General features: G+C 42.6%; 1 protein-coding gene across 2 annotated transcripts; it reads left to right on the top strand.

Annotated features, from left to right (window-relative positions):
• Positions 1 to 1,030: 1,030 nt before the first annotated feature.
• On the top strand, positions 1,031 to 9,016 carry TSN (translin). Of its 2 annotated transcripts, XM_027562965.1 has the most exons (6): positions 1,031 to 1,239; positions 2,370 to 2,463; positions 3,777 to 3,873; positions 5,595 to 5,710; positions 6,341 to 6,420; positions 7,051 to 9,016. In XM_027562965.1, exons 1-6 carry the CDS (start codon positions 1,174 to 1,176, stop codon positions 7,282 to 7,284), a joined length of 687 nt encoding a protein of 228 aa, XP_027418766.1. In that variant the 5' UTR covers positions 1,031 to 1,173; the 3' UTR covers positions 7,285 to 9,016. The 2 variants fall into 2 exon arrangements, with proteins under 2 accessions (XP_027418766.1, XP_027418775.1); XM_027562974.1 differs by lacking the exon at positions 6,341 to 6,420 and having other exon boundaries at positions 1,048 to 1,239.
• Positions 9,017 to 23,807: the final 14,791 nt, after the last annotated feature.

The following is a 23,807-nucleotide window of genomic DNA, read 5'->3' on the forward strand; positions in this document are numbered from 1 at the left end:
TTATGGCAGAAAGTGAAGAGGAACTGAAGAGCCTCTTGATGACAGTGAAAGAGGAGTGAAAAAGCTGGCTTAAACTCAACATTCAAAAAAAGATCATGGCACCTGGTCCCATTACATCATGGCAAATAGGGGAAACAATGGAAACAGTGACAGACTTTATTTTCTTGGGCTCCAAAAATCACTGCAGATGGTGACTGCAGCCATGAAATTAAAAGATGCTTGTTCCTTGGAAGAAAAGCTATGACCAACCTAGACAGCATATTGAAAAGCTGAGACATTACTTTGCCAACAAAGGTCCATCTAGTCAAAGCTGTTTTTTCCAGTAGTCATGAATGGATGTGAAAGTTGGACCATAAAGAAATCTGAGCGCTGAAGAATTTAAGTTTTTGAACTGTGGTGTTGGAGAAGACTCTTGAGAGTCCCTTGGACTGCAAGGAGATCCAATCAGTCAATCTTAAAGAAAATGAGTCCTGAATATTGACTGGAAGAATTCATGCTGAAGCAGAAACTCCAATACTTTGGCCACCTGATGCGAAGAACTGACTTAATGGGAAAAGACCCTTATTGAAGGCAGGAGGAGAAGGGGAAGAGAGAGGATGATGGTCGGATGGCACTACCGACTGGCTGGACAGGGCGTCTGAGCAAGCTCCGGCAGTTGGTGATGTATAAGGAAGCCTGATGTGCTGCAGTCCACGGGGTCGCAAACAGTCGGACACGACTGAGCGACTGAACTTAACATGATTTCATATAAGAGACCTCAGGTTTTGGTATCGTGCACAGCTCCTGGGACCAAACACATAGCATGACACTGACGGAGGAAACGACTAGCTAACAGCAGGATGGTTCCACACTTCTTAGCCCAAGTCCCCACCTCTCTTAGGCCCACGTGCGCCGAGGACCTCTCCCGGGTTGTTTCCAGCGATGCCTGTCGAAGAGCCCCGCCCATCATGCTTTGCCTTCCGGCCAGCGTCTCAGGCATCGCGGCGGACAGCCCGGCTTCCTGGGCGCCGCGGGCCTGGGAGGACCCCAGCGACAGCCTCTGTGTAGGGCCCGGTGGACTCAGCGGCAGCGGCGGTGGCGGCGGGACGTTGCAACTGAAGGCGCAGGTTGTCTCCGGAACGCACTGTGCCGGCCACCCTCGCAGCCCTGGCTGACGGTCGTGCGGCCGGCGCCATGTCTGTGAGCGAGATCTTCGTGGAGCTGCAGGGCTTTTTGGCTGCCGAGCAGGACATCCGAGAGGCGAGCCCCCGTCTCCCCATATCCCTTCCCCTCTCTTTGCCTAGCTGGGCCGCGACGCCCGGCCCTCCTCCGTCGCTCTGATTCGAGCGGTGGGGAAGCCTCCGGGGGTGGTTCCTACCCTTCTCGTTTGGCTTAGGGCACCTCTTTGCTCCCGCCCCCGATTCTGCTGCCAGGTCCTGGTTCCCTGTGTTCAGGGCTCGGCTCTTCAGCATCACCTACCTTATTTGGGTGTCAGTTTTTCTCATTTTTAATTCATTTTTATGTCGCACCCTCGGCGCGTGGGACTCAGACAACACGTGTTTCTTGTGTGGGTTATTGGTGTCTTAAAAGCACGTGTGGCCGTTTCTCTTTAAAACTCTACTATGGCTTCTCATTCCACGTAGGATAAAAATCCAGATCCAACTGTGGCCCACGGGTCTCTCCAGTCTCATTTTACTCCTTCTGTTGTATGCTATGGTCACGCTACCTCCCTTTTATTCTTCCAGTTCCCCAAATAGCGTCCTGCCTCGGGACTTTTGCAAGCACTGCTTGCTTTTCCTGGAATGCGTTTCTTTTCCACTCTTTTTTTCTGGTCATCTTCTTGACCTCACAATCAAAAGGATCTTTTTCCTGTTATGTTTACTTATAGTAGCGCATTAATTTGTGCGGTTGTTACTTTTTAAATGCCTCCCGCTTGATGCAACTGCAGGAAAGAAGGGACCATTTGCTTGGTTCCCTAGTCATACAAGTGCTCAGTGAATATTTGTAAAATGAATGAATGAAAAATACTCAGTCCTGTGTTGTGTCTGGACGTTTTTCTCTTTTTGGTTTATGTCTGGATACCTCATCTCCTTCAGTGTTCCAATGGGATATTTGGGGCGAGTGGGTGGCTATTACCGTTTGAAATCTGTATGAGGAATCTCATGTGTTTTAATGACTTCCTGAAGATCTCATAGAGAAGGTAGAAAAGTCAGAATTCAGTTCTGAATAAGTCTTGTGCACCATTTGTGTCATTGTAAAGGTTGATAGTGTTTAAAATGTATGTGAAGGTGTCATAGATCAAATATACTATCTAGTATGTTTGGTTTGAGGCTATGATAATATAATACTTATGTTGAATTTATTTGATATTTTGATCTGATTCTTTCTAGGAAATCCGAAAAGTTGTACAGAGTTTAGAACAAACAGCTCGAGAGATTTTAACTCTACTTCAAGGGGTCCATCAGGGTGCTGGGTTTCAGGACAGTAAGTTCTTTGTTTTGATTTGGAAGGTTTTATCCACTCTGTCAGTCTTTCATCTAAAGAGTTAATTTACAATCAGAAGACATATCAAATCTGTAAGGTTTAACTATGAAAATTGTTCCTCATGTTTTTATGGTGAGTAAAAATTGGAGAAATAAGTGAGTTGATCATTTTATAGGTTTATGGAATTCTCTGTATTTTTGTTGATTTTATGCTTTCACATAGGTTGGATTAGGAATGTTTTCTCTAGTGGTGTAGTTCTGATGATAATTGTGGTAGTTCCATAGTTCTCTTGTGTATATAGCAACTTTTATTTGGCTTTTTCTTAACACCAATCTTTCAGTCATTGAATGTGATTTAGTATGTACTTTTAGATAATAAAATGGCCAGTGTAAAATGTTGTCACAGTGTTTACAGTCAGTCTCTTGAATGGAGATAGAGTATAGGAAGTTTAGAAATGGAATCTCTATTGTAAAAGATAACACAGTTAAAAGAAGTGAAATGTGTTTTCAGATTAAGAATTATTTCATAATGTAGCTAACAGGTGTCGGGGGTAAGTCATTTTTGTGAGAGATAGGGAGTTGGTCAGCCTGATTGAGAATAAAGCTGTTAAAACTTTTTTTTAAATTTTTTGATCACATCGTGTGACATGTGGAATCTTAGTTCCCCAAACAGGGATTGAATCCTTGCACCCTGCAGTGGAAGCATGGAGTGTTAACCACTGAACTTGCAAAGAAGTCCTAAAGCTGCTTTTTGACCAAGTATAAGTGCTAAGTGAAGTCGCTCAGTCGTGTCCAACTCTTTGCGAGCCCATGGACTGTAGCCTACCAGGCTCCTCCGTCTATGGGATTTTCCAGGGAAGAATACTGGAGTGGGGTGCCATTTCCTTCTCCAGGAGATCTTCCCAAACCCAGGGATTGAACCTGGGTCTCCCGCATTGTAGGCAGATGCTTTACCATCTGAGCCACCAGGGAAGTCCTTGACCAAATATAGGAGCCTTCAAAATCCAATTTTAGGCATCCTTTGGCGACTGACTAGGAAAGGCAGCTTAAAGATTAGTTAATTTATAAGTTTGCCAGTGTGTTTCCTGACATACCCCCTTTTAGCAATTTTTTGTTGTTTATTTTTCAGTAGGGAAACTAGATATGAAATTTTGAGAGCCAGGTTGATAGCAGAGATGCATGCTCTACATTTGCTCATGAGATTTAAAAAAATTGATTTATTTCCAGGTAGACTGCATAGATTGTTAAGCAAGAACTGTGTTTGAAATTTGGTAAGTCTTTCATTACTTCATTTGACTATCTTTTTGTGATCAGTTCCAAAAAGGTGTTTGAAAGCTCGAGAACATTTTGGTACAGTAAAAACACATCTAACGTCTTTGAAGACCAAGTTTCCTGCTGAACAGTATTACAGGTTTGTAAGACAAGTAGCATCTTGTATAACATTAAGTAAAAGAAGGCAAGAGAAAAATTTATGTGGACTAAATGATTGCTTAGATTTAGATGACAATCCTACTTAGAAGAAACAACAGAGAGGAAAAGGAACTGTTAATAGTGGTAGTATTTTAATGGTGACAAAATTGCTGACTTTCTTTTTCTCCCTTTTACTTTCATAATTTTCTTAAGGAACATGTAATTTTTGCAATGAGAAAGTAATAAAAATAAAATATGTATTATGTGAAGGTCAAAATGGAGAATATTTTTTTAGTTTATTGAAGTTACTTGTAAAGTTGGATGGGCCGAATCTATGCTATTAAGATTATGGAATTAAGTGGCAGTGTATATGTATAAACTGAATATTGAATTTTGCTGCCAAGTAACATATGCAGCTAATATTTTATGCCATTATTTTATTAAATCTACAACACTATTAATTTTAAGAAACAATGTTATGTTTTGTATTATTAGGGAAAAGATTGTTATTATTCATAATTATGAAACATGTTTGTTTAATACTTTAATACTTCCTGATTTCACAGGTTTTAGATTGTTTAATACTTCCTGATTTCACAGGTGTTAAACTGGGAAAAACTGAGTGTTGATGAAATATGGTAAATAGGAACCTAAACTTTCTATTTAGACTTGCTTTCTCACTAGAGACAATGTTCTTTTAGGATACGTTAGGGCAAGAAATACTTAAGACAGGTATGTGGGGAGTGGGTAGTGTAACCTCACAAGATTGTTGAAAGATAGGGAGGGGCTGGCAAACTACCGTGACCTTTTATATTTTGTATAAATATATTTATATTTTAAAGAGTTACCTAAGAAAAAAAAAAAAAGAAATAAGAGTGTGACAGAGACTGAATGTGACCCAGAAAGTCTCAGTCTTAGAAAAGGTTTGCTGACCCCTGCTGTAAGGTTAATAGTGGGCGCTTAGAGAATAGAACAGTAGAATTGGCAGGGTCTTTAGAGAGCATGGAGTTTGGCGTTCACATACAGGCTGCCCTCTGGCTGATTTGGCCCTCAAAATGTTTGGTTTGACCTAGGTTGTGTTGAAAGATGTTTTTGAATTTGTTGCCACATTTGAAAATCAGGAGGCATAGCATAAACATCAAGGGGTTATAAAATTTCTTTTTTCTTTTTCAGTCTCCTCGCTCACTTTAACTACTGTATTCCCAACGTTTTAAGGTCACCTGTTTAGTGACGGTAGTTCTTTCTCATGTGTGTGAAGCTGGAGTTTCTTTTTCTTTTTTTTTGGAGTTTCTTGATACCCTGCATTCAGTTCAGAGTGTAGGACTGAGATGCTGAGGCTGATGTACGTTGCAGTTCTCATCAATTTGCATTTGCCAGCATTTATTTTTCTCAGAGCAGTATCATTGTTCACCGATTAAACTTCTAAAGCACAGTTGCTCTTGTCTATAACATTTGGTTGTAAATTTTTGCATTCATCAGAATTGGACCGTGCTTCTTATATATTAAAATTATAATAAATAATTGTTATAAATTTGGACTGGCAAAATGTACACTAAATCCATCTATATATAATACTTAAATGTTGTATTGTTCTTAACACATTTTATATTTTGGAGTTTCACATAAGGTTTTATTTGAAAAAGGGTCCCGTGCCTCATGTGTTTGGCTGTGATTGTCCTGTGCCTGTCTTTTCTAACACCTGGTCCCTTGCACTCACTGCAGGTTTCACGAGCACTGGAGGTTTGTGCTGCAGCGCTTGGTCTTCTTGGCAGCGTTTGTTGTGTACTTGGAGTCCGAAACCCTAGTGACCCGAGAAGCGGTTACAGAGATCCTAGGCAGTGAGTGTCCTCAGTCGTGTCCATCCACATGATCGGTTTAATTTTTGGTGGGAGGGGCTTTCTGTTTATGGAAACAAATGAGAACTAAGTGGAAAACTGGTTTCTTGGACAGATGAAAACTAAAAATATGTAGGGGCTTGCTCTGTGTACTTGGGCGTTTCTTTTAGTTTTTAAAAATTTTAAGTCTACAGAAAAGTTGAAAGTGAACACCTGCTTACTCCCACTGAGATCCTCTGCTTGTTCACGTTTTGCCCTGTCTGTGTAGTCTCCTCACTGTGTGTTGGGGGCATGTTTGAACTGTTTGGAAGTCAGGTATAGATCCCGTGACTTCTTAAATGTTTCAACGCATACCTTCTAAAAGCTATTCTCATGCATAACAGGATACTATTCTTGGTGGTATTACTTTAAGAAAAACGAAATGAAAGACTGAATTTTGCTTGAGAGCTCAAAGATTCTACAGTGAGGTCTGTTACCAAGGATATGTCTACATTTAAAAGATAGTTTTGAAATACTCCTATTTTTACTTTGAGAGAAATTGTACTTGTGTATATGTGTGTGTATTTAAAAAAAATTTTAGGTGTAAGTTACATTTCCATCATGACCCTGTCTTTACCGTGTCACATTTTTCAGTTGAGCCTGATCGGGAGAAGGGATTTCACTTGGATGTGGAAGATTATCTCTCGGGAGTTCTCATTCTCGCTAGTGAACTGGTAAGAAGCTTAGTGATTTGCCATTTGCTCTTTTTGATCTTTCCACATCATTGTCAGTTTTTTTAAATGGGTACAAAAATTCAGATGTCCCATTCTTTTCTAAGCCATCTGTCGGTCACAGGGTAGTCATTGACTGCGTACTGTGTGTGTTAATGTTTTGCTGGGATGGCAATTCAGACAATGAGGTGGCCTTGCACACTTGATATTATGCGATTTAAAAAGATGAGAACAACTTCTTCCTTTCAGAGCAGTGGCACAGTATATATTCCTGGTAACTGTTCCTTTATATAGTTGTTTTGGGGAACAATTAACTATAGAACTTTTACTAGTTGTTATTGTCTTTTACCCCTTAATTCCACTCCAAGAAATTGTCCTATAAAAATAAATCAAAAGCAGAAGAAAGCTGTTATAAAGGAATTTACTCTAACCTTATTTATGAGAAGTCGGGAGACCACAGAAACTCCATCAAAAGGGGAATGATTTCTTAAGTTTTAAGTAAGTAAGTAATACCGAGCAGTTGTCAAAACTGTAATTATGAGGGATAGTGTGGACAAGTCATGTGGTGCACCGGCCTCGTGGCTGTGACTTGGAGGAAGAGCCCTGCTGTGACGTTCCTCTTCTGTCCCACAGTCGAGGTTGTCTGTCAACAGCGTGACTGCCGGAGACTACTCCCGGCCCCTGCACATCTCCACCTTCATCAACGAGCTGGACTCCGGCTTCCGCCTCCTCAACCTCAAAAACGATTCCCTGAGGAAGCGCTACGATGGCCTGAAGTATGACGTGAAGAAAGTGGAGGAGGTAGTCTACGACCTCTCCATCCGGGGTTTCAACAAGGAGACGGCAGCAGCCTGCGTGGAGAAGTAGGGGGCTCCCCCCCAGCCCTGCTAACTCCAGTGGTGCCCACCAGGCCCAGCCCAGCGCCTCCCATGGTAGTTAGAATGTCCCGTCGCTAAACACCGCGCTTCATTTTCTTAACCGGTTGTGTGGTGTATCAGAGTTGAAACACTTTTTAGGGGGTGACAGAATAGCCTTTACAAAGACAGGTTTTTCTTTGTTGTTTTCAGTGAATTTGCCCTGTAACTCAGTATACTTCAGTTTTGTCAGAAAACGTACATGTTGATCTCTTGGTAAAGTTCTTTTCTTGCTTACCCTGATGCTGTCGATGTGCTGATTGAGAACTTCATTGTCTTGTTTGTGATTCTTCCAGGAGTGATCCTTGTGTTTTCTATTTCCACATTAGCCATCCATATCCAGGTGTGGCCTGGATACAGTGTAAAAACAGATAATTAAACGGATGGTTGCCAAGTGAAGGACAACTTATTTTATATTTTCCTTCCTTATTTTAAGCCTTGTGAGTAAATCAGGTGTTGAATTTTTTTGCAAGGCAAGTATAGTCCCAGGGTTCTATCTCACTGCCATCAAAATATCAGAGATTAAACTTCAAAGACAAGTTCAACAGGTTATTTTGGACAGTTTGGTAATAAGGATTGAGTAGCATCATCTGGCTATGTTTACCAGGTGGGGACTAGGGGTAGGGTTCTGAAACACCCATTTTCTGATGTTGCCTTAACATTCTGATGTTGCAGAATTAAACATCTTCTCCACATGCATCTTAAACATTTCATATATTTCTGAGTGTGAAACCTCTTACCTAATGGCCAGGTAGACCTGTAGGTCTGGGAGTGTGCAGCCTCTCAGTCAGTTAATTCTCAACACCCTGACAGGTGATATTCTGAGAGAAGAATGCTGTGCTTTGTCTGGAAGAAAGAGAAAACCTTGAATTAAAAGGCAAAAAGTAGCTGACGTGGTCATATTTTTAAGAATAAACAATCCTCTCAGGTTGTTAATTATTCCAGTTTTGGGCAAGTCACATATATCTTACTGGCACAGCGCCCGTCCCCTGCAACCCGCACCCTCCCCATCCCCCATTTTCAGGTAGTACTTGCCATGTAACTTGCTGTTGAATTATGGTGACTTAAACCACAGTATCTTGGAGCTCATTGAAAGGAAGGTGCCAGTGTGTCCAGAATAATAGGAACTACTTAGAAGTGTCACCCTCTCATGCCTAATATGAGTTTAGGTTTCCTGTTTGTAAGTAGGATTTTCGGCATGGGCATTGGAGTTGTTATCAGGCTGAGTTAAGGACGGCCAAATTTTCCATTATGAGGAAAAAAGTAGAAATGAGGCATAAATTGCTGTGCATTGTTGGGTTTTAGAACAATTTTCTTGACAGCTCTTTCTGCAAAGAATTTGTGGAAAGAAGAAAGTTGTTGGAGTCTTAAAGTACCTAGGATGGCCATCTAAAATGTGCAGTAATAGCACTGCCTGGATTGAGCGTAAAAGGTTCTGAATTATGTGATCAGACATATGCAGTAAGTTTGATACTAGTTTTCTTTGCTTCTTTAAAGTATTGATTCTGCTTGAGAATAGTAAAGTTCTTGGGAGAAGTTTTGGATTTCAGTTTTCACAAATAGATTTTAAGTGGAGGAGCATGTTCTGGTTTTGTACACCATTTGGGGATGTCAAGTGTTATGTGTGATTATTGTGTTGTGTCTGTTGCTGGCTTGTTGTAAAGCAATAAAAACAGTTTCTTTTATTTTTTGGTCTTTTTGTCACTTAGTGTGTTGCCATGAGAACTCTTCTATGTGGACAGTAAGTTCTGAGTGTTTTTTTCTTTTAAAATTTTTTTGCATGCCATTTGGCATATAGGAGCCCGGTTCCCTGACCAGGGATAGAACCCACACCCCCTGAGTTGGAAGTATGTAGTCTTAGCCACAGGACTACTGCGGAAGTCCCAAGTTCTGAATATTTTTGCGGCTGAAGAAGACCAGGGCAATGAGCACACACTACCCTGTGATAGTTAGAAGTCAACAGCACTGAGCTGTGTGCTGTAAGTATAGGTAATGGTGGTGTGCTCTCCCCTGGTTGGGAAATAACAGGTATTTTAACTGAAAATGTTGAGAAGCCTTGGCTGTGGTTTCAGGACACCAGGATTGCTTTTTTTAACTTTAGAAAATCAAGCAGGTTAGAGAAAACAGAGATTAGTGGATGCTTTCTTTACAGATTTATTTATTTATAAGGAGAAGAAAAGAGCTCCATAAATACTTGACAGGATTTGCCCTGCCTTAAACAATGAGTGATGCTTAGGGGAATGTAATAAAGAACAAAAGCTCCTTTGGCTGTGTTTTGAGACCTTCACTTGGCTAAAGAGATGATTCGGATATGGCTCTTTTTGCACTGTTTCATGATTGTGCACTCAGAAGTTACAACTTTCTTCAACTTTCTTCTTTCTTGGTCTAGACTACACTGTTTGTCCCAGGTAGAGCATCACTATCATGCCTCACACCAAGTAAGATTTTTCCCTGAGCCTGAAATAATTTATTTTCTTAGTATTCATTGTAATAAGCATTAAGAGGGCATGTGGAGCTGAGGACAGAGCCCTGGTTACCAGCAAGGGGAGGGGACAGGGAGGCAGAGGAAGTGGAGCCCACGGGAAGATAAAGTGGTCAGAGAGGGTGACAGAACAGGGAGAGTGGCTCATCACAGAAGCTAGGGGAGTAAAGTATCTTAGGTTTTTAGGTGAGAGATTAAAAATGTACATTTTCACAGCCTGAGCGCCTTGTGACTTTGTCGGGCTTGTGACTTTCCTAAGCTCCACTCATCCTCCAGCCCCCCTGATTTATCTATGACACAATGTGCTTGGGTTCCCCAAAGCGCTCTCCCATTTCCCTCACACCCAGAGTCCTGAACATCTCAATTGGCTGCTCTGCAGGCACCACGAGTCCATGAGCCTTGTGACTTAGGCGAGGCTGGGTGATGCAGAGCACTACAGAGCACGTGTATTTCCCACTCAGGCTCCTCGTCTGTCACAGGTTAGCGGGGGACCCACTCCATGCTGTCCTCACGTAGCTCACTGACAGCAGCTGCCAACTGGACCTTTTGCTAGTTACTTCGGGAGAGTCTTGTCCAAACACGTGCTCCGGTTTGGAAGTGACATGTCATTTTCTCTCATTCACTGGTTAGAACTGTGACCCTGTTCATGCCAAGGGGGCCAGGAAGTGGAATCTCACCTTTGTAGGATAGAGGGTGGAGAGGCAGACAAACTAAATGATGAAAACTGTGGGTGCTGTTCAGCTCCTCTTGTTAGATGATTAAGAGTAGTATTTCTGGTCACACATGCATTTCACTGGGCTTGGAAGGGAGAAGAGATGACACAAGGCCACTTGCTGCCTGGTGGGTGACGGACGAGGGTGGGTCATCTGTAGTCGTCCCCTGTTGTTGAAGGTGTTTCCTGTGTGAAGAGATTCCTCTGGTGTGTGTGTGTTTGTGATTGGGCTTTTGTGTTTTAAATCAAGATTCAGTGAGCTGTAACATGTTCCAAGCAGCATGCTAAAAGTTTTATTCAGATCATCTCATTTCATCCTCTGATCAACCTTATGAGGTTACTACCACATTTCCCCCCATTTGCATGCACGTGTGCTAAGTTGCTTCAGTTGTGTCTGACTCTTTGTGACCCTATGGACTGTAGCCCATCAGGCCTCTCTGTCCAGGGGATTCTCTAGGCAAGAATACTGGAGTGGATTGCCATGTCCTCCTCCAAGGGATCTTCCCCACCCAGGGACTGAACCCGCATCTTTTGCATCTCCTGCACTGCCAGATGGGTTCTTTACCACTAGCACTACCTGGGAAACCCTTTTCCTACTTCAGACCTGGAGATTGGGCTCACAGCGGGCAGTTCCCTGAGTTCACATCTAGAGGAGCTGGGATTCAAATGCAGTTATTCTGCCAGTCCATCCTCACGCACCCTCTCTTCCTTGATGCTCTTGATGGTTACAGTCACCCGATAGCCTGACAAAGCAAAGTCATATCCACAAATCGTTGTGAACACAGTATGTGTATAGCTTTGGATTATATGTAATTTGTATTAAAATTTCATGTAATATGTGGGAGATTTGGTCTTGCCCTCAAGATTAGGGTCTATTTCAGGGGAAAGGGTGGCTAGAAAATACATTAACAAGTAAGATGAATATTCAACTGAGTGTCTAATTAAAAAATTTTGACAGCTTTATTAAAATACATTTCACATGTAAAATGGACTCATAAGTGAACTATTCAATGATTTGATTTACCAGACAGTGCAAAGATGATCATAAATCAGTTTTAGAACATTTTTATCTTCCCAAGATATCCCTGTTCCCATTCTCAGCCCCAGGCAGCCACTGGTCTAATTTCTTTCTTTATAAATTTGCCTGTTCTGGATATCTTATTATAAGTGGGATGGTAGAGTATATGGTCCCTCATGTCTTTTCACTTCATGTTAGTAGTTTGTTCCTTTTTATTCCTGAATAGTGTGGATATTCTGGGGCTTCCTAGGTGGCTCAGTGATAAAGTCTGCCTGCCAGTGCAGGAGACTGTTGTTCGATCTCTGATCCAGGAAGATCCCACATGCCTCAGAGCAGCTAAGCCTGTGTGCCTCAACTACGGAGCCTGAGCTCTAGAGCCTGGGAGCCAAAACCACTGAGCCTGCGTGTGCATCTGTTGAAGCCCATGTGTCCTAGATCCTGTGCTCAGCAACAGGAGAAGCCACCAAAGTAAGCCTGTGCACTGCAACTAGAGAGCAACCCCTGCTCGCCATGCCTAGAGAAAAGCCCTTGCAGCAACGAAGACAGTAAAAAATAAATTTTAAAAAGTATTAAAAAAAAAAAAAAGTAAACTTACTGCTGATTGGAGCTACCGGCAGATAGATGCTGTGGACTGGATGCTTTATGTCTCCCCTCAAATTCATATGCAGAATCCTAATCCTCAGTTGATTGATACAGTAAGTCCCCTACATACGAATGGTTTCTGTTCTGAGAGCACGTTTGTAAGTCCAGCAAAGTTAGTCTGGGTACCCAACCAACACAGTCAGCTATGTAGTACTGAACTGTAATAGCTTTATAATCATTTTTCACACAAATACATAAAAAATAAAAAAAAAATTTAATCTTACAGTACAGTTCTTGAAAAGTACAACAGCTGGCATACAGGGGCTGGCATTGAGTAAACAGGCCAGAAGAGTTACCGACTGGAGGAGGGAGAGGAATTGGGAGATGGTAGAGCTGATGGATAGTCAGCAGTAGGAGACGGAGGACGAGCTGCAATTTCACTCATGCCTGATGTTGTTGGCACAGATTCTGGGCTTGAAATAAAGATACTGCACCACTGTACTCTATCAATACAGTACTATAAAGTACATAAACACATCCACCTGATGGCATGTGACGACGCACACCAGACACAACTAACTTACGTGATTGGATGTGTGAATGCAGTTTGAAATCTTTCAAAGTTCACAATTTGAAGGTTTGTATGTAGGGAACTTAACTGTATTTGACGGTGGGCTGGTGGGAGGTGATTAGGTCATGAGGGTGGAGCCCTCATCAGTGTTACTAGTGCCCTTGTAAAAGGGACCCCAAGAGCCTTTCACCCTCTGTTATGTAAGGACACAGCCAGAAGACAACTGGCTATGAACCAGGAATCAGACCCTCACCAGACACTGAAGCTGCCGGCACCTTGACCTTGGACTTCCTGGCCTCCAGAACTGCCAGATGTCAATTTCTGTTTAAGCCACTCAGCCTATGCTATTTTTGTTACCACATCCTGAATGGACTAAGGCAAGGGAAGAGGAGGTGAAAGGAGTCAAAACTTCCTGAGCTGCTAGAAGAACAAACATGGGAATCTTGGAGGTAGCTTCTGGGGGAAGACGTGAAGCTCACTTTTGCAAGTGTTGAGTTGATTATGATGTGGACTGATTGCACAGGGTGCTGTACTTTTTGGCTTAGAATTTAGGGCCCTGTAGATACAGTAGACGTTTGAATCCTCTTCTGTCTGGAAGGAGGCTTCTCTGGTGGCTTAGACAGTAAAGAATCTGCCTGTGATGCAGGAGACCTGGGTTTGATCCCTGAGTCAAGAAGGTCCCCAGGAAAAGGGAATGGATACCCACTCCAGTATTCTTGCCTGGAGAATCCCATGGACAGAGAAGTCTGGCAGGCCGTAGTCCATGGGTGCAAAGAGTCGGATACAACTGAGGAACTAACGCATTCACACTTTTCACTTGGAAAGGGGGAGAGGTGTGGGAGAGCACTGGGGAGGTCTGCACTCGGAACTGTCCTAAGGAGCCAGTGTCTGGTTGACAGCATAGAGAGGATGGCCTGTGTTACTCCCTCTGGTTCGGGGCTATCCAGGCAGGAACAGGGTCCAACAGAAATATGACGTACATATACTGCTTCTTCCTATTGCCATGGAAATCCTTTACTTACTATAAAGACTTTAAAGATTTTGACTGAAGGGAAACGAAACTGAAAATAAGTAGAATCCCCAGACAAGAAAGTTGGGCATGTTAGTTACTTCCTTTGTCACATTTCTTTTTTGGCCATACCACATGGGTTGCAGTATCTTAGTTCCTCAACTAGGGATGGAAGCTTCACCCCCTGCAGTGGAAGCGCAGAGTCCTAAGTACTGAACTGCCAGGGAAGTCCCTTCTTGGTCATTTCTCCTCCTAATTTACCCTGCCCCTTCATGATCTGGTGTCATTTAATGTTAATTAACATTTACCTGCAGCTATCTGCTCTGGCTAGAGTCCTGCATTCATCCATTTCAGCTGTGTGTTTTGGTGACAGAAGGCTGGCCTCACCATCTAGACATGCCAGCTAGACTGGCCAGCCAGCTCTGTTCAGGAGTCAGTAAAGACTCCTTCAGCCTCCTCTGCCTCGTTCCTGTTGTCAAACCTTCCAAGGATGAACTTTCTGCTCATCCTGACAATCAAAGTGAAGCCAGAGTATTTTTCATTCTCATATTTTGAGAAATACAGAGACCAGGGTGTTTGTTTTTGCTTTCTGGGGGATGACTGCAAGATTGTTTAAATCATTCAGGGGTTGTTTGGGGGAGCAGTCAGTGATTTGGGCCGTTCTATTGGGCTTCCTTGGTGGCTCAGAGGTTAAAGCGTCTGCCTGGAATGCGGGAGACCCGAGTTCAATCCCTGGGTTGGGAACATCCCCTGGAGAAGGAAATGGCAACTCACTCCAGTACTCTTGCCTGGAGAATCCTATGGAGGGAGGATCTGGTAGGCTACAGTCCATGGGGTCACAAAGAGTCAGACACGACTGAGCGATTTCACTTTCTTTCTATTGTAATCAAAAGCTATTTAATTAGACCTAAAATTGACACAAGAATATACAGAACTGTACAAAAGAGATCTTCATGACCCACATGATCACGATGGTGTGATCACTGACGTAGAGCCAGACATCCTGGAATGTGAAGTCAAGTGGACCTTAGAAAGCATCACTATGAACAAAGCTAGTGGAGGTGATGGAATTCCAGTTGAGCTATTTCAAATCCTGAAAGATGATGCTGTGAAAGTGCTACACTCAATATGCCAGCAAATTTGGAAAAGTCAGCAGTGGCCACAGGACTGGAAAAGGTCACTTTTCATTCCAATCCCAAAGAAAGGCAATGCCAAAGAATGCTCAAACTACCACACAATTGCACTCATCTCACATGCTAGTAAAGTAATGCTCAAAATTCTCCAAGCCAGGCTTCAGCAATACGTGAACCGTGAACTTCCTGATGTTCAAGCTGGATTTAGAAAAGGCAGAGGAACCAGAGATCAAATTGCCAACATCTGATGGATCATGGAAAAAGCAAGAGAGTTCCAGAAAAACATCTATTTCTGCTTTCTTGACTATGCCAGAGCCTTTGACTGTGTGGATCACAATAAACTGTGGAAAATTCTGAAAGAGATGGTAATACCAGACCACCTGACCTGCCTCTTGAGAAATCTGTATGCAGGTCAGGAAGCAAGAGTTAGAACTGGACATGGAACAACAGACTGGTTCCAAATAGGAAAAGGAGTACGTCAAGGCTGTATATTGTCACCCTGCTTATTTAACTTATATGCAGAGCACATCATAAGAAATGCTGGGCTGGAAGAAGCACAAGCTGGAATCAAGATTGCCGGGAGAAATATCAATAACCTCAGATATGCAGATAACACCACCCTTATGGCAGAAAGTGAAGAGGAACTCAAAAGCCTCTTGATGCAAGTGAAAGAGGAGAGTGAAAAAGTTGGCTTAAAGCTCAACATTCAGAAAACGAAGATCATGGCATCTGGTCCCATCACTTCATGGGAAATAGATGGGGAAACAGTGGAAACAGTGTCAGACTTTATTCTTTGGGGCTCCAAAATCACTGCAGATGGTGACTGCAGCCATGAAATTAAAAGACGCTTGCTCCTTGGAAGGAAAGTTATGACCAACCTAGATAGCATATTCAAAAGCAGAGACATCACTTTGCCAACAAAGGTCTGTCTAGTCAAGGCTATGGTTTTTCCAGTGGTCATGTATGGATGTGAGAGTTGGACTGTGAAGAAGGCTGAGCACCAAAGAATTGATGCTTTTGAACTGTGGTGTTGGAGAAGACTCTTGAGAGTCCCTTGGACTACAAGGAGATCCAACCAGTCCATTCTGAAGGAGATCAGCCCTGGGATTTCTTTGGAAGGAACGATGCTAAGGCTGAAACTCCAGTACTTTGGCCACCTCATGCGAAGAGTTGACTCATTGGAAAAGACTCTGATGCTGGGAGGGATTGGGGGCAGGAGGAGAAGGGGACGACAGAGGATGAGATGGCTGGATGGCATCACTGACTGGATGGACGTGAGTCTGGGTGAACTCCGGGAGTTGATGATGGACAGGGAGGCCTGGTATGCTGCAATTCATGGGGTCGCAAAGAGTCGGACACGACTGAGCGACTGAACTGAACTGAACTGAACTGAAAAAATTGACACAAGACAAAAACTCATAGTGTTAAAGACAACTAAGATCAATAAACTTTAAGGCTTCATAGGACTTCTCTGGCAGTCCAGTGCTTAGGACACCATGCTGTCAGGGCCTGAGTTCAGTCCTTGATTGGGCAACTAAGATTCCATAGACTGTGAGGTGTGGCTGAAAACAAAGTTACCTTCAAATTGCGGAAGGTTTCAACCCTTCCTTCAACTGGAAACAGTCTGGAAAAATGAATACTTCCCAAATACTCTCACCAAAGGAAAACAAAGAGAAGGGAAGAGGACTGGCAGGAACATTTTCTAAGCTGACCCTAGAAGAACTTTGCCTTTAATCCTTGTATATTTTATATACATTGGAAGGAGAGAATAGATCATACTGCCTGGCATTCAGTCAGAGCTGACTAGGATTATGCAAACACTCTGAGAAATATGTCAATGTGCAGACCATTGCTTTTTGATGTTTTATATATTTTTCCCTTTTTTGACTTGTGTTCCTACTGTGATTATAAAAGAAATATGAAAAAAAAATAAATGTATAATCAATTGTAGAAAATTGGATAATTACAAAAAGTCTTAGAGATGCATATACATTTTTTAAATCCCAAATGTATGACTGGCCTTAAAAAAACTTTGAGATAAAATAAATCCAAACTTTATTATGGATTCTACTATTAACTTTGATCAGAAATATTATCCTTTATTTAGTTTTTGGTCATGCTATACAGAATGTGGGATTTTAGTTCCCTGATCATAGATCAAGCCCTTGCCCCCTGCAGTGGAAGCATGGAGTCTTAATCACTGGACTGCCAGGGAAGTCCTAGTATTATCCTTTAGCTAATCAACATGTCTGTTTTTTTTCCTGAGTGCCTTCCACAAAGGTGCAGGAGATAAATTGGTCTCCAGTGCTCACCAAACTCCATGGAGATATTTAGGTTCTACATTTAAACTGCGTCTGTTCTTCAGTAGCACATTTTACATCATCCCTTTCATACAAATTATTGGAATTCCAGTTTGGATTATTGAAACAAATATATTGCAGTTGGATATTCCTATGAAATCAGAAAATGATTTGTCACATTCTGCTTTGTGAAAGTATTTTTACATTCATCTCATTGACTTTTATGCTATCCTGTAATACAGTCTCTGACCCTTCAGGAAACTGTGACCCAGAAAATGAAGGCGAAGATTTTCCCAGGAGTTCTCGCTGTTGTCATTCACTTGCAGACTCGTCTGCTTTTGTCTAGTCTTGAATTCTGATTGCTGCTTTGACACCTCAGCACCAAGGGTTCAGAATGATCTTGTGCTGCTTTGGAAAACAGTCTGGCAGTTCTTTAAAGTGTTAAACATAGAGTTAACCATATGACCCGGCAATTCCACTCCTAGGTAAATACTTAGAAGTTGAAAACGTGTTTCTGCAAAGGCTTATACATGATTGCTACAGCATTAATCATAATAGTGAAAGAGTGGAAATAATCTAACTGTCCATCAACTAATGAATGGATAACAAAATGTGTTATATTCATACAATGGAGTATTATTTGGCAATAAAAGAGAACAAAGTCCAGATACATGCTACGGCACAGGTGAACCTTGAAAACATACAACATGAAAGAAGCCAGCCACAAAAGACCACATACTATGTGATTCCATTTAGTAGAGGGAACTCTAGTAACAGAAGCAAGAGAATTCCAGAAAAACATCTACTTCTGCTTTATTGATTATGCCAAAGCTTTTGACTGTGTAGATCACAACAAACTGGAAAATTCTTCAAGAGATGGGAATACCAGACCATCTTACCTGCCTCCTGAGAAATCTGTATGTAGGTCAAGAAGCAACAGTTAGAACTAGATATGGAACAACAGACTGGTTCCAAATTGGGAAAGGCTGTATATTGTCACCCTACTTATTTAAGTTTTATGCAGAGTACATCATGCAAAATGCCAGGCTGGATGAAGCACAAGCTGGAATCAAGATTGTCAGGAGAAACATCAATAACCTCAGATACACAGATGGCACCACCCTATGGCAGAAAGTGAAGAGGAACTGAAGAGCCTCTTGATGAAAGTGAAAGGTGAGAGTGAAAAAGCTGGCTTAAAACTCAACATTCAAAAAACGAAGATCATGACATCCAGTCCCATCTCTTCATGGAAAATAGATGGGGAAACAATGGAAACAGTGACAGACTTTTATCTTCTTGGGCTCCAAAATCACTGCAGATGGTGCAGATGGTGACTGCAGCCATGAAATTAAAAGACGCTTGCTCCTTGGAAGAAACGCTATGACCAACCTTGACAGCATATTAAAAAGCAGAGACATTTATTTGCCAACTAAGGCCCGTCTATTCAAAGCTATGGTTTTTCAGTAGTCATGTATGGATGTGAGAGTTGGACCATAAAGAAAGCTGAACGCTGAAGAATGGATGCTTTTGAACTGTGGTGTTGGAGAAGACTTGAGAGTCCCTTGGACTTCAAGGAGATCAAACCAGTCCATCCTAAAGGAAATCAGTCCTGAATATTCACTGGAAGGACTGATGCTGAAGCTGAAACTACAATACTTTGGCCATCTGATGTGAAGAACTGACTCATTGGAAAAGACCCTGATGCTAGGAAAGATTGAAGGTGGGAGGAGAAGGGGACGACAGAGGATGAGATGTTGGATGGCATCACTGACTCAAAGGACATGAGTTTGAGTAAGCTCTGGGTGATGGTGACGGACAGGGAAGCCTGGCGTACTGCAGTCCAAGGGGTCGCAAAGAGTCAGAAAGACTGAGCAACTGACCTGAACTGAGTGACGGTGGGTTCATGGTTGCCGTGGTAATGAGAGGAGAGAATGAGGAGTGGCTGTTAATGGGCATGGAGGTTCTTTTTTGGGGTGATGAGGTGTTCTAGAATTATATAGAGGTGATGTTTGTATAACTTTATGAATTTACCAAAAAGCAATGAACTTTGCACTTTAAAAGGATGAATTTTCTTCCGCCATGGCAGCCATTGAAGAGCAGCAGCCATGCTTCTGTGCTACCCTATGGCCATGGGCCTCAACTAGGGCCACAAAGTGGACAGGAACGTGAGCAAGCTGAGCACAGCTGCTACCATGGGTGCTCCCCCAGGCGCATTAAATTCGTGTGGGACACGATCTGGGGGTGTGTGACCCCTTAGAAGCGGAGGGCCATGGAGCTGCTCAAGCTCTCCAAGGACAAGTAGGCTGTCAAGTCCACCAAGAAAAGGATGAGAACACGTCCCTGCAGAGAGGGAAAGAGACGAGCTGAGCAATTTCATGGCCCCCATGCAGAAAGAGGCAGCCAAGGACTAAGCCCTACCTTTTCAGAAAAAAAAGGGGATGAATTTTATTGTATGCAGATTAGACCTTAACAAACAACCAAAGCTGATCTTGCCATATACTCCCCAGTTTGCTCACATGGTTTCCCTGTCTTTGTCAGGGACCCTGTGTGGAGATGCACCAGTGCCTGCCAGGCTCTGTGTATAGGGGGTACACATGATGTTTCATCTCATCTCCGTTTCTAGAGGAAGAAACAAGCATGGAGCACAGAGGCCCACATGACTGGCCCCTTGCCAGGCCATGGCTCAGACCCTGCTCAGCTGACTAGTGCCAGCCCTGCCAGTACCCCCAGTGCCTCAGCCTTGAGGCCCCTTCTCCCCTGGCCTCTCCACTCTCCACCTGTTCCCAGTAGATCTCCAGTCAACTCCACCACTTTACCCCATCAGAATGCCATCACTTGTTGCCAGGCCGGTCCCAAAAGCCTGCTGGTCCACTGCTTCCAAACTATCATTGCTCTAATCTGCCAAGTATTCTTTGGCCCCAGTATCATCCTCAAGTCTGATTCTGGTCCCTTGCCTGCTCTAATGCACTCCATGGCTGCTGGTGTCCTGATGGATTGAGCAGACGCTCCTCGGGCTGCATGGGAGACTCTGATAACAGAGTCTTCCTCCTCGAGCAGCCTCCCTGCATATCTCTGAGCACTGCTTTCTGGGCTACTTGGAGCTCGGCCATAGTGGGTTGGAGTTCACCAAAGGCTCTACTGATGACTCTGGTGAGAAGCAGACCTCTACACTCAAAGGGGGCACATTCAGAGGCCTCCAGAGCTCTTCAAATCTGTGAACAGCAAAGAGCAGTGATTTTTCAGCTGGGGGCCCAGGGGTTCTGGGCAGTGTCTGAAAACAGTTTTGGTTATCACAACAGTGGGAAGGAAGTGCCTCTGGCATCTAGTGGGTGGAAGCCAGGGATGCCGCTAAACTTCCTTACGAGGCACAGGACAGCCTTTGCAATCAAGAAAAAACAATCCTACATGTTAACAGTGCCAAGGCTGAGAAACTGCAAAAGCAGAGAATTCTACTCTTGAAATGTGGAAAAGAAGTTAAGATACTGATTGACTTCAGGTGGGTAATGAAAATTCCTGCATATCAGTGATGAAAGCATCCAGGAAGGCCGTCTTGAGGTGTGGGGCTGAGCAGAGGATGAACTGAGACCCCAGCCAGCTAAGTGGTTCAAGCTTGAAGGATCCTTGAGCAGGCTCACTTGCAGGCCCTGCCCCCAGCATCAGGGCTCTGTAAATGGCACTGTGTACACACGGCTCCTATGATGCTGTGATTGCACTGTACTCACTCCTGCTGGACTGCATCACCACCTCCATCTGACTGCCTTGTCGGCAGACTTGTGTCTTGCTCATCACTGAATGCCAGCCTCTTGCACTAGTGCCTGGCATGTAAAAGAGGCTCAACAGATACTTTAAATTGACGGAATACATGAAGTACCTCTGGGCTTCCCTGGTGTGCTCAGACATTAAAGAATCTGCCTGCAATGTGGGAGACCTGATTTCGATCCCTGGGTTGGAAAGATCCCCTGGAGAAGGGGATGGCTACTCACTCCAGTTTTCTTGCCTGGAGAATTCCATGGACAGAGGAGCCTGATGGGGCCTACAGACTGTGGGGTCACAGAGAGTCTGACACGACTGAGCAACTTTCACTTTCATTAAGTACATCATTCAAATTTTATCTTAGCAAAGTGTGGAGTGTTTTTGGAGAATAGATAAAGTAGGATGCTAGCCCCTCAGGTGTCAAAAACGTTTCCATAAGCACAGAGAATAGAGTCTGATACTCTAGAGCCTGGCCCATTGGGACCCCAATTTCTTGCCTCTTTGTCTCTTCTCAGCCTCTCATTATACTGCAGTTGTAGCAAACTCTTGCCTCTGTAGGAAGCTGGATGGGAAAGGGCTACAGAGGAGACCCGAGAGAAGAACTGAAGAATCTTATATCCTTAAAAAAGATGGGTGGCAGATCCCAGTTAGGCGATGTGGTCATTTAAGTGTCTAGATGGAGTCAGCTGTAGCCCAGGCCTCAGACACTGGGAAGAAGTCATTCATATGTATCGGGAGAGACTTGGAGAGATAAATGGGGGTGAGGCTTGACAGATAAAAATCAGGTTGCTTATTTGTTTACTTTTACTTTTAATGTTTTATTAACCTAATATATAAAAAGTATTTCAGGTGAAAATCAAAACAAAAATTACTAATGAAATATTTTATATCTTTTCTTCATATTGTATCTCAGACTTTTTTTTTTAAGTTATTTATTTGGCTGTGTTGGATCTTAGTTGCAGCATGCAGAATCTTAGTTGTGGCATATGCAATCTAGTTCCCTGACCAAGGATGGAGCCCAGGCCCCCTGCATTGGGAGAGCAGAGTCTTAGCCACTAGACCACCAGGGAAATCCCCAGACTACTTATTTATATTGGACAACTTGGAGCTATCTTAGCTCCCATTTGTTGGGAAGCTGATGAGTAAAATCTGCATACATTTTGTTTTAAGATTATGGACATCTTTGAGATTTTGTGGTGGCTTTCTTCCTGGTTATATCCTGCCAGCTGGGCATCTAGTAATAACTAAGAATTAGCTAGAAGTCTTTAGCTACAAGAATGATAACAAATAGAATATGATTTCATTCATATATATAATATAAAAAACTAATAAGCAAACAAAAACTGTCAAATAAGTGAAAAAACCACACCAAACAAAAACAAACACATAGATAAAGAGAACAGAGTTGTGATTGGGAGTGAGGATGGATGGAAACTAAATTTTTGGTGGTGATCCCACTATAGGATATACAGAAGTAGAAATAATATTTTAAACATGAAGCATATAATGTGATAAATGAATGTAACTTCAGTTAAGTTAAAAATCTTAAAAAAAGAATTTATTGGAAATATATAGAACAGCTCCCAGAAGCTATACTAAAGCTACTGATAGCTTAGTGGTGAATGGTGAACAGTGCTGCCGTATTTGTGGTCTCCGAAGAAGATTTAACTCCGGGGCCAAAGACAGTCTCAGTCACTCAGTGCTTTGTGTAGATTTTATTTAAAGTGAAAGTGACAGAAAAAGCTTCTAACAGACATCAGAAGCGGGTAGGAGAGTACCCACCTCACTAGTTTAAGCGGGGCCTTATATACTTCTCATCTGGCTGCTGAGAATAGATAAAAGGAATACCTCAAGGTTCTAAGAGTTCCACCAGATCCTTTCCCAAGGCATCCATCATAAGATAACTTTGGCATAAGATCAGCCAGGGAGAACAGGTCCTGGGCGATGTCTCTGGGCAAGATATACTGTTGCTGTGTAATCAGGGGTACAAGGTCTTGAGAAACAGGTTCCGAGGCATGATTTGTTACAATTATAATCATTAACGTAGAGCCTAAGAAAAGCAAATCCGTGAGTAAAACATTGTGCAGTGTGATTATTAGTTCCCAACCTAAATGAAGGCCCGTTCTTAGGCAAGATGCATCGTTGCACAAAGCTTAAGGAAAGCATGAGAATGTTCATTTCCTCCTTAAAGGGCTGTAAACTTTAACTCTCTTGTTATGAACTGCTCTTATTTTTACTTATTTATCTATGTTAAACAAGTATAGTCGATTTACAATGTTGTATTAAATTCTGATGCAGAGGTACAATTTAAATTAAAAAAATTCACCAGTTTTAAGCATACAATTTTGTTGAGGTTTGACTATAATCATGTAATCACCACCACTATCAAAATGTAGGACAATTCTGCCAATCCCAAAAGGTCTCCTGTATCTCCTTACTGTCAGCCCTCTTCCTGAACCCTGGCTTCTGGCAACCACTAATCTGCTTTGTCACCATGTATAGTCACCATATACATTCATAGAAATGTATAGTATGTAGCTTTTGTGTCTGACTTCTTTCACTTAGTATAATACTTTTGAGATTCATGTATGGTTTTTGCAGATCAGTAGTTTTTCCTTTCCTGTTGCTGAGTAGACTACTTTGTATGTATGTACCACAATGTATCCATTCACCAGTGATTAGATGTTTGGGTATTATGAAGAGAGCTGCTGTAAACATTCCCATACAGGTCTCTGTGTGGCCATGTGTTTTTTTTTGGCTGTGCTGCACACAGAATCTTAGTTCCCCAACCAGGGATTGAATCCAGGCTCCTGGCATTGGAAGCTTGGAGTCCTAACAACTAGACCACCAGGGAATTCCCATGTGTGGATATGTTTTTATTTCTCTTGGATAAAAATCTACAAATGAAATTGCTGG

Source organism: Bos indicus x Bos taurus, chromosome 2 (genome assembly GCF_003369695.1).
Source record: "Bos indicus x Bos taurus breed Angus x Brahman F1 hybrid chromosome 2, Bos_hybrid_MaternalHap_v2.0, whole genome shotgun sequence".
Taxonomy (NCBI): domain Eukaryota; kingdom Metazoa; phylum Chordata; class Mammalia; order Artiodactyla; family Bovidae; genus Bos; species Bos indicus x Bos taurus.

Bases quoted from the DNA above. Each gene is read 5' to 3' on its own strand.
- TSN (XM_027562965.1), top strand. From the start codon at position 1,174: ATGTCTGTGAGCGAGATCTTCGTGGAGCTGCAGGGCTTTTTGGCTGCC. The intron at 3,874-5,594 runs GTTTGTAAGACA...CACTCACTGCAG, and splicing joins CCTGCTGAACAGTATTACAG to GTTTCACGAGCACTGGAGGT. The intron at 6,421-7,050 runs GTAAGAAGCTTA...TCTGTCCCACAG, and splicing joins TCATTCTCGCTAGTGAACTG to TCGAGGTTGTCTGTCAACAG.